At 44.8% G+C, this 11,333-nt stretch overlaps 1 protein-coding gene across 1 annotated transcript; it reads left to right on the top strand.

The window, feature by feature from the left end:
• The first annotated feature begins 6,227 nt into the window (after positions 1-6,227).
• LOC120669256 (late embryogenesis abundant protein D-34-like) lies at positions 6,228-7,905 on the top strand. Its single transcript, XM_039949037.1, has 3 exons — positions 6,228-6,251; positions 6,377-7,408; positions 7,511-7,905. Exons 1-3 carry the CDS (start codon positions 6,228-6,230, stop codon positions 7,682-7,684), a joined length of 1,230 nt encoding a protein of 409 aa, XP_039804971.1. The 3' UTR covers positions 7,685-7,905.
• Positions 7,906-11,333: the final 3,428 nt, after the last annotated feature.

The raw sequence follows: 11,333 nt of genomic DNA, 5'->3' as shown, positions 1-11,333 counted from the left end.
AGGGGAAGGTTGCTGGGGGCAGCTGATTTTTATTCCTGGAAGGGAGGCGAGATTTTTTGCGTGACGGTTTTGTCCCTGTGTGACCGTGTGTGTCAGGAGAGAGAGAAGATTAGACGAGAGCTCGGGGTCAAAGCAACCTCGCTGTCAAGATTATGCGGGGTAAGCTGGATTAGAAATTGCTATTGAATGCTGTACTACCTTTTACTTTAAAAAAAAATTATGTACCACCTGCAGTAAAATATCGGAATTGACTAGATCAACCCGGAGAGGTTCGCTCTACTGGCTCCCCTATCGTTTGTACACGAGCAATTCTTGCTTACTGTTACTGTGCCTCCACGATTTTCTAGAAAACTCGGTATTTAATTAATATACAGGTGTAAGCAAAAAGTAGTTTTTCTAGCGCGATAAAAATTAAAACACGTGGATTCGTCCCTTGAAAATGGTTACCAGCAGATTCTGAAATTAAACTACTTAAGCTAAAAATGAACACTAAGAAAAAAATATAATGGTCAAGAATAGAACTATTTTGTTGTTAGAAAAGTTGAGGCAATAACATTTTCAAACGGGGGAACAAGAAATACATTGTGTTGTTAGAAAAATTGAGGCAATACCTGCCTTTCTTTTCAAAGAGGCCATTATAAAAGCCTTGTTTGCCGTTGGCCATATTCCTGGCCTCTCAACGTGTTCCCAACTTTTTTCTTCTATTCGAGGGGGCAACGTGTTCACAGCTTAACAATCCACCTCATAAAATGGAGCAATGCCTAAAAACAAGGATTGAAACTTGAAACGGTCGGGAAGGGGACCCAACAAGGCAGAAGAGTCAGGGGAGCGGGGCCACAGCCAGCCCGAGCCGCGCCCGTGCCCGCCTGCCTGGTTTAATTGGGGGCTACGGCACAATGGCCAGCGGAGAGGGAGAGACGGGCAAACGGCCGAAAGCGATGTGGCCGCATGCGTAGGCTCTGACGCGTACTCCACGCGGCCGGCGGACAAACGACGGGCGAACGCTGCCTGCGCGCGTGCGTGGCGGCCGGTGGGGCGAAACCTCGGCCGGACGCCAGCTTGACGGGAGGCGAGCGTCGGGTGCGCCGTCGCGGATACTGGTCCTGAATCCCGGAGTCTTTTGCGTCCAGATCCAGTGCCCCGCGACCTCCCCTAGCAAACGGCGTCCTTCTCAACCGGCAACGTCAGAATGCTACCTCGGCGTAGTTACATTTTACGTTACCGGTAAAAGGTGAAAAGTAGTTTCGTCCACTTTCATATATAATTTTAAAACTATGTGAAGACATTATAATGCTTGTAGACTAGTTCCAGAATTTCTACTCGTAATATCATTTATAGATGCTCATAGTTAGGTCAAATTGCAGGTGAAACTGGTCAAACTTAATTTAGCAGGATGGCAAACATTTTACGAGGCACCTTGTAATTAAATTATCAAGCTGAAGTTATAAATTGTGACTATGTCGGTGTTTTCATTATGGGAATGAAGCTGCAGATTTTGTGCACGACTACCCTATAATTGAATGTCAAGTTTATACCCCCCCCACACACACACACACCCCCACCCACCCACCCAATCAAAAAAGGGGTGTAAATTGGTGATCCTTAACCTCCAATCCTCTTTAGTTCAAATATTTGTACTAAATCTTTAAAGTGACTCATTTTGAAAAAATAGTATAAATATTTGAACTAAATAGAGTTGGGGGTGCACTAAGGATCACCAATTTGCATCAGATGTTGGACACTCGTTATGCATTCACCTTTAATTTATTGAAATATAAGATTTTTACTAGAGTCTTTTTGCTCAATTCAAACCATGCAAGAATTAGAATGAATTAATTTTACAAACCCAAACTACTTGCGTCATTGTATTAAGAACATATTTTGTTAACTTCTAATGACAATTTTATAAAAGCGTCACAAGTTTAGCATCCATTAACAAGGAACTATAACTTTTAGAAAATAAACGGTTTTCTTGCAAATAAAGAATATTTAAGTAAGTCCAATATCTGTTATAGTTCTCTTAAAGTTTATAATTATGTCATTAGATGTGAAGTAGTTGTGTGAAATGGAAATAAGAAGTTTTCTTTGCTACTTCAATATCATGAATGTATGTAGTTCTGTATAATTATGAGCAGATTTATTGTGCATTGTAAACTAAAGCCAAATCGTGAGGAGAACAACCTGGAATAAGGTTAGATTTACATAATGGAACCATCTAATGGATCTAGGGAAAATATTCCCTAGTTTACATCTTAAACTCCGTTCAACGTCTAGGGAATGGAAGTACGAGGATAAGTAGTGACTCAACAACTATACTGATGGAGTACGAGTAGCGGCCGCTAACATGTGTGTTTGTTTTAATAAAACCTTTAAAATAAGATCTCACACCACTATGTTTTAATGATATAATTTTTTGAGAGAAAATATTTTTCGCGTATTCTAATTTGCTTATGATGTTTGCAAAAATTGCTTATGCGTTTACATAGTGTTGCTTTTGCATGCCCAAGTTCAGTTAAGTGGATATTGGTGTTCATATTGTATGAAGGTAGAATGTTTAGTGTCAATAGTGGATAAGGGTAAATAACTTTGTTAGATAGGTGAACGTTGATCGCATGATCAATAATAGGCAACTTTAGTAGATCCATCGAGCATTTTAACTAATTGATTTTGTCATTTTTTCATTGTACATAAAGTAATTTATGTGTTTTGAAAAATATTGTCGAAATATATTCAAGTGGGGGTCTTATTTTGAAGGTCTCCTCGAAAGAGATACAATTGTGCAATCGGAATTCATATTTGATGGATGGTTTAAGAATTACAACTTTTTTCGTTTTAAACATGCTTGCATGTGCCACTGTCCCGCGGTGGTGGAGGGTCAACTTAGACTGACATACAATAGCGCAAACGTACGACCATCCGTAATAAATTCATTACCATATATTTTTGCTAGTTTCTTTTATCTACAGTTATACACTAGGAACACAGTTTCACATGGTATATTATTGCCACAAAAAGTCAATAAACTCAAGTCTTGTTTAAATGCAAAAACTTTACATTCGAAATGGCTGTAAACTTTACATTCCAAATGGTTTTAAACTTTACATCAAACATTTGGACACATGTATACATTTGCTAATGATGGATTAATTAGGCTTAACAAATTTGTCTCGCAGTTTACAAGCAGAATTTAATTTGTTTTGTTATTAGTTTACGTTTAATATTTCAAATGTATGTTCTTATACTTTGAAAACTTTACACCTCTAGAGCCAAATCTTTACTTGTAAAATTTTATAAAAACCTGTTTAGTTCCAAAATTATAAAAAAGTAGCTTAATTTTAAAAAGTTTTAGAATTTTAGGTGCACGTAAACAAGGGCTCAACCGGACGGACCCAACCGGACGGACCCCACGTGTGCAAGCAAAATAATAAAGCCGTGCGCACGCGACGAGATCACAGCTCGGAGAATCCCAAGCCCCCCGCTCGCACCGCGCTGGAGGAGCGCAGCTCCAACGACCACTGACTTTCCGGAACGTTGGCCTTGTTTGGATATCTACAAAACTAGCACGTACGCTTCTCAAAAAAAAAATCTCGCATGAAGTACTAAATAAAATCTATTTGTAAAATTTTTTTAGGAATGAGTGTAACTTTTCGCGACGAATCTAATGACGGTAATTAATCGATGATTTGCTACAGTGATGCTACAATAACCATCCTCTAATCGCGTGGTCAAAAGCCTCATTAAATTCTTCAGAGTCACTAGCACGGGAGTTCTAAAGTTAGTTTTTGTAAACTGACTTTGTTTGACACTATTCACTAGCATACTACAAATGTAGCACGTTCCCAGGCCGTTAGCTCCCCCAAGCGATTCCATCCTACGTGCTGCCGCCCCATTTGCTGGCTCCTCGACCGTCTTTTCTACTCCCCTCCGCTCGCAGCCTTGCACCGCCCGCGCCCCTCGACGGCTGGCTCGGCTTGGAGGGTGTTTAGTTGGTAAAAAAGTTTAGATTTGATTATTGTAGTAAGTTTTGTTATTATTTAATAATTAATGTTTAATTATGAATTAATTAGGATTATTAGGTTTATCTCGTATGAATCAGTTAGACTATATAATTAATTATTTTTTTAATTATATTTAATACTCTACGTATTTATCTAAAAATTGGATGTGACAGATATTGTGCAAATTTTTTTTAAACTAACCGCAGCCTTTATCGAACCCCCCCGAACGGTCGAATCGGGCACGCGCGTACGGCCGTCACCTTTTCCGTTTGCCCCCACCCCACCCAGCTCTCCCCGTCCGGTCCGCCGCTCCTCTGCTTCAATTTAATTAATCCACCGACCGCTGGGAGGAGATAAAAAAAAAATCTCGACCCCTCGCCGCGCCGGGCCTGCGAGCCGGACACGTCGGGTCCGGCCGAGTCAGGCGGCGAGCGAGCTGACGCAGCTGGCGGAGCTTTCCGTTGACAGGATCAGGCGCCGGGCCTAACCATTCGCTCTGTTCTCCGGCAGGAATCTAATCATCCGTGTGTGGGGCTGCGGGTGGGTTCCAAACCCCGTTCTCAGAGAATTGATGGGTGATTAATTGATGTCTTATCTAATAAACACCCGCCTGCCCGAACCCATGTGCGTCCCGGCTGGCGGCGTCGATGCTGTCGGGGATCGCCTCTGGTCCTGAGAATTTGTGCACGGGGGTCCCTTTGCAATAAATAAAACGGTTTTATTAAATAAATACTGATTTTTTTTTCTGTCGGTGCCTTTGGGCCGCTGGAGTGGTACTTAGAAACTGAAGTATTCCCTCCGTCCTAAAAAAATATAAATATCGTTTTCCGAGGAGTCAAATAATTACAACTTTAACCTAATTTATTCAACACAGTACTAATATATATATTACAATATAAATATCTTTAGATTAATCATGTAATATATTTCTATACTATATCAATTCGAAGACAAATGTTTGTAATTTTTTGTATAAATTTAGTCAAAATTAAAATTGTTTGACTTCTCGGGAAGTGAGATTTACATTCTTTTTAGAACGGAGGGAGTACAATCTTTGGAGCATCTATCAATTATTAGTGCTGCGGAACTACATTTTTGTAGAAGATGGACGCCAACCCAAAATTTTGCCATTCTTTTCTCTACCTTTTTGGAAGACAAATTTAGCCATTCTTTTCATCTCACCGGTTCTTGTGAGTGTCAAAGGATTATGTCTGCTAGCCCACTGTAGCCCCTTGCTATCTAGTGTCAAACGGTAAAATGATTTTTTTTCTAAAATTAAAATTGTAGTTGTAGAGTGAATTTTTTTGGAACGAAGGGAATACCAAATAGTAACAAAGAATTCACGACACTCCCAAGCCCAAAAACTAAAATTTAGCGCAGCCCAACTCAGAAGATAACATAAATTGGCGTTGCGTATCTCTAAAGCCCATAAACTAAAAGCTGCAAAAAAAAAAGACCATCATGTACAAATATACAATGCAGTTCTTTCTGAAAAACCTTTACTAGCCACATCGGCGGACCTAGAGCCCGGCCGCTCTGGGCACTGGGCCACTGGCACGGGCTCCATCGCCAAATCTGCAAGTGGCTAAAATCAGTTATACTCTCTCCGTTCCAAATTATAAGTTATTCTAATAATTTTGGAGAATCAAACCAACTCAAAATTTTACCAAAATTACAGAGAGGATCACAAAGATTTATGACATCAAATAATTATACTATGAAAATATAGCTATCAAAAAATCTAATGATACTTAATTTATATCATAAATATTATTATCTTGTTATATATTTTTGATCAAACTTGAAAAACTTTGACTCTCTAAAATTCTTGAAATGACTTATAATTTAGAACGGAGGAAGTAGTACGACTCCATTCGCTACTTGGATCCGCCACTGTCCAGCCATTTTTCATTGTGCTCAACAGGTCAGTTAAGTTACGGTAAAACATGAATAAACTACAACTTATGACAAGGGAGAAGCTATCATAATTGTTGTGTTCGCTTGGCTTGTCAGCCAACCAAGCAGCAGTACTATTCTCTCATACTAAATCAGCATCAGCCACCAGCTACCAGCCAGTCAGCAGTACTATTCTCTCATAACAAATCAGTACTAGCCATCAGACACAACTAAGCGAACACAACGAATAACTTTCTAATATGGCATAGTGCCGTGTGCCGCTTTTTATGCAAGCGCACCATAAAAAATCAAATGAAAGGGACGTGGATTAACATGAAGAAATTTCAGATCTACACAGTAAAAGAAATTCTTGTGCAGGCCCTATTTTGTCTTGAGTTTAGAAACAAGGGCCCAAATTTCCAAATTCTACGGTATAGTGAATTTTTTGACCCGCCGTTTTTACTAAGAGGAGGTGAATTCAGGTTCCCCTAATAATCAAGAGATCCTTTCGCGTGGATTATTATTCGAGTGGATTATCCTCCGAAGGCCGCATCCAGTACATTCTGTGCATTTGCACATTCTGCGACGAGACGACACGAACCCAGTTTACAGGAAGCGTCTGCACACGTGCAGCTCATGCCTTCGCCGGCCAACCTTTACGCCGACGACACGCGGGCACCGCGCGTCAGCCGGTGCGTCGCACGCGTCACCACCATGCCGCAATCCTGTACTACATAAAATCGGCGTGGAAGAAAGGCAGGCCACTTCACTGCCCAGAGCCCAGCGCCGAGCATCATCCACTGCAGGAACTCGCTAGAGACCGAGCCCAGATCGAGGGCGCAAGGGCGCAGGCGCAGCCGAGGAGGGAAGACGACCCGCTCCAGGCGCAGGGCGACACGGCCCAGCTGCTGGGCCAGGGCCAGGACCCGCAGCAGGCGGCCATCAGGTACGGCCACGTGTTCGCCGTGACGGGCGACCTCGCGGGGCAGCCCATCGCGCCGCGCGACGCGGCCGCCATGCGGTCTGCCGAGGACAGCGTGCCGGGCGTCCAGGTTCCGGAGGGCGCCGGCGGCGGCTTCCGCGCCGCGACCGCCATGGAGACGGCCGCGGCATACGAGGCCGTCGGGGCCGTGCACCCCGGCCAGGCCAGCGGCGCCGCCGCCGCGCAGGGAATCATCGTCCCCCAGACCGCCGTGCCGGGGGGCCGCGTCGTCACGGAGTTCGTCGCGGGCCAGGTCGTGGGGCAGTACTCCGTGGCGGACCCGCCGCCGGCCGCGGAGGAGGACGCCACCAAGATCACCATCGGCGAGGCGCTGGAGGCGACGGCGAGGGCGGGGGCCGGGCGCCCCGTCGACCGCGCCGACGCGGAGGCCATCCGCGCCGCGGAGATGAGCGCGCACGGGGCGGACGTCGCCATGCCCGGCGGCCTCGGCGACCAGGCACGGGCCGCGGCGCGCGCCAACGCCCAGGCCACGCGCGACGGCGGCAAGGTCAAGATCGGCGACCTCCTCTCGGTGAGCAACCGTTGTAGTTTGCGCTGAATGCTTGCAAGCTTTTGAACCATGTGTGTATGTAACGTTGCCTGAGTCGTGCTTGTCCGGGCGCGGCGCGCGCAGGACGCGACGGCGAAGCTGGCCGGAGACAAGGCCGCGGCGACGGAGGACGCGACGAGGGTGGTCCAGGCGGAGACGTTCAACGACGCCGAAGCGCACGCCAGGGCCGGCGGGGTGGGCGCGGCGGTGGCCACGGCGGCGAGGCTCAACGAAGACAACAACCTCGGCGACGCTTGAATTTTGTCCCAAGAACCATAGTAGACTGTTAGATGGAGCGAGCTTCAAGGGTGAGAGTCTGCACGCATGTGTATAGCTAGTTTGGTACTGTAGGTGTGTGGGGGCAGAAATAAAAGTCAGTTCCTGTGATCGATCGTCAGTTCTGGCCTGACACTCTGTTATGCTCAGAGAATGTTGCCTCAGAAAGAATGAAAAAAAATCGGTTTTACCCTTTTAAGACCCAACTCCAAGAGTAAAATTTCTAGTTATTTACAGGATAAAAGTTTCTCCAACTCTAGCTACATCCCGCTATTCATATACTCTCCTCTCGTGCTGGGCTGTTTGGTTGGTTGCATAAAGCCCAACCAAACTCTAGTAGGCCAATAAGGAGATGTTTGGTTGTCTGTTTAAAGGCTGGAGTCAGGCTCCCATTGTGCAAATGGAGACCTGTGGCCAAGATAAGCTTATGCGGCCGAATTGGTCGCACAGCCCGGGCCTGGCTCCGCTTGAATGCACGCTCTTCTCCCAATATGCAGGCCACCTAGTTAACCAGGAACCGGCCTGCATTCATCTACCACAAAACCGGTCGCACAGCCCGGGCCTGGCTCCGCTTGAATGCACGCTCGTCTCCCAATATGCAGGGCACCTAGTTAACCAGGAACCGGCCTGCATTCATCTACCACACAACCAAACAGGTAGGGGTGGCTCTATTTACACTGTCCTGGGCTATCCAGACTACAAAAATAAGCCAGGCTTCACTAAGCCCAACAAACAAACAGCCCCATACCCTCCTCTCGTATACTCCCCATTCCTGCATTCATCTACCACGCAACCAAACAGGTAGGGGTGGCTCTATTTACACTGTCCTGGGCTATCCAGGCTACAAAAATAAGCCAGACTTCACTAAGCCCAACAACCAAACAGCCCCATACCCTCCTCTCGTATACTCCCCATTATGTGGCCCCCGTTCTGTGGTTCTCTATGGTTATCAGTGTCCCATCCCCGTACACCTCGCTCGTTTTTGCGGTATGCGCCCGCCGGCGGGATCCGCGCCAAGGTCGCCGGCCCAACCGCCTCCAGCATCGCCACCACCGATTCGGATCAGCTCACCGCCCTCCGCCGGGATCGCGCCCTCCGCCGGCAAGGCCCGGTCCTGAGATTTTGGGCGGGATCACGCCCTCCGCCGGGCGCCGCCCGGGATCGCGCCCTCCGTCGGCGGGAAGGAGGGAGCGTGATGGGGAGATGCGCGGGAGGGAGGGTGCGTGGGGGGTGGAGGGGCGATAGCAAGCGGAGCTCGCGAGGCAAATACGCCGAGCAAGGGGATTGTTTTTGTTAAATCAAGAGTAGAATGGAATAATTGATATTCATTGATGTGATTGATTATATATATATATATATATATATATATATATATATATAAGTCCAAAGGACATGGTGTCTTTTGTGATTGACTCTTTCATGGTGACTCTTTTGTGGTGACCCCTTCGTGAAAGGTAACCGTCTAATGACTAATTTAATAAACTATTACAGAAATTGATCACTAATCCTAATTTCTTCATAACACTCCCCCTTGATCAATTTTCTTCTTCTTGTGATCTTGTAATCAATTTGATCTTTTTATGATCTTGTAATCAATCGAAAAACCCCTTGAAAAATCCTATGGGAAAAATCAAGAGATGCGATACAATATATAACTCCCCCCAAAAAATTTTCAGGAAAAATGTGAGGAGAATCTTTGGAAAACCATGTGGGAAAAACCAAAGTAATACTGGTATACTAGGCAAAACTCCTTAAAAACCAGTGGAAAAAATAAGAAGAAACACCATAATATACAATTATCAATGTTAGTAGATCCTTGAGATAAATCCAAAATCTTATTCTAATAACAACTTGACCATATGGTCAATATGCTTCAAATATCATCTTCTAAAAACCTCTATGGGGAAAACTAGATGATATAGCATATACCTTTGTTGACATTGCCTCATCAAAAACTTTATATGAGAAACCCCAATAGGAAAAACTCACATAAAGAAAAGAGTACAATGTATCATATGTCCCAATATCATCCACCAAAAACTTCTTCGGAAAAAATGGATGATATGATAGTCTTGTGTCGATATTGCCTCATTAAAAACTTTATATGAGAAACCCAAAGGGAAAAAAACTCATACAAAGAAAAGAGTGCAATATGATGTTTTTAACAAATTATTAATCAGAGAGACGAGAGACATTCCCCCTGAAACTTGCAAACCTTTCATACCAATGTATTCTACACATATGAAATGTGGAGTATAGTAGACCTTATGAATATCTCTTCGAGATTATCACAAGTACTTAGTTTGCAAATATTCATATGACCTATGAAACAGAACTATCTTAATGCAAAATATTGCATTAAGTATAACTTGTGTAGCAAAAATGGCCTCTCATGCCATATTTCAATATAATGTTTTGATGATTGATATAGACAACACAACACTTGGACTAATATGATTGTTAAGAAAACCATTCTCAGGCTTTTAGGTTCAAGTGATGACAAAGAGAAGATAGGCGTAGCTAGGCCCGATGGGCCACCCCTACGGGGGTTCCGCTGAAAGCTCTTCGGTCCAAGGGACAAGAATTGAGGCATTTTGCTATCATCGGTTAAACCAACGTAGGGCAAAATGAACTCACCGGTGCAATCACATAGAATGTCTGCGGGTTAGGGTTTTACACCAGATTAACTGACGCTAAAAAAATTGCATATGTCGGTGCATTGACAGATGAAGACAGAGAAAATTCTATACACCGGTTAAACCGACGATTACATATTGATGAACGTCGGTGCAGTTGTCCAGAGAGTTAGTTTTTCAGTAACTACACTCACCGGTTAAACCGACGTTTCTATTACATTCACCGGTTGATTACGTCGGTCGATTGAGGTAGCCGTTGAAGTATAACGGTTAGTTGGAAAATGCACTCACCGGTTAAACCGGTGATGACAAAAAGTTGAGCGTCGGATCAACCGACGTTAAGGGTTTTTGTCAACATTTTTCCAACGGCTAGTTTGGGGTGTGTGGGCTATATATATACCACCCCACGGCTCATTTGAGAGTGCTGGAGACCAAGGAAGCATACAAGAGTTCAAGATCATCTCCAACCACCATAGAGCTTCATTGTACATCATATAAGCTTAAGCACACTTGTGAAAGTGCTTAGTGCTTGTTTAAGCTTAGTTCTTGAGAGAACTAGCTTGAGTGAAAGCCTTGCTGCGGCAAGCATCTTGTGATCCGTCGTGTGACCCTCCGACTTGGTGTGGAGAGGCAACGACACTTTGTGCGGGGGAAGAGGAGACCCCCTCCTTGGTGGAGAAGCTCCGTAGTGGATTTCAGGCCGGGTGACCGAGAGAGACGGTGGCGGTGCACGAGACTTAGTGTCTTGTGGGCACTTGCTTTTGCTTGCCGGCATCGCCTTGGTGGCGTAGTGCAAGACGTGATCGGAAGAGCCTCAGTGTCCCGTGGACGTAGGCGTTTGTGCCGAACCACGTTACATGACCGTGTCTACTCGGGAGTTTGCATCCCTCTTGCACTTACCTCCTTACTTACCATATTACGTTTCCGCATTTACTTTATCTTGCGTACCTTTACTTTCCTAGATAGTTTGTTTAGGATTGGCTATAGGTTGCAAG

This window comes from Panicum virgatum, chromosome 4N, assembly GCF_016808335.1.
Source record: "Panicum virgatum strain AP13 chromosome 4N, P.virgatum_v5, whole genome shotgun sequence".
In the NCBI taxonomy this organism is placed as follows: Eukaryota; Viridiplantae; Streptophyta; class Magnoliopsida; order Poales; family Poaceae; genus Panicum; species Panicum virgatum.
This window is presented reverse-complemented; position numbering and strand designations above follow the sequence as displayed.

Coding starts and splice junctions, on each gene's coding strand:
- LOC120669256 (XM_039949037.1), top strand. CDS start 6,228: ATGAAGAAATTTCAGATCTACACA. Junction 6,252..6,376: donor AGAAATTTCAGATCTACACA/GTAAAAGAAATT, acceptor AGGTGAATTCAG/GTTCCCCTAATAATCAAGAG. Junction 7,409..7,510: donor AGATCGGCGACCTCCTCTCG/GTGAGCAACCGT, acceptor CGGCGCGCGCAG/GACGCGACGGCGAAGCTGGC.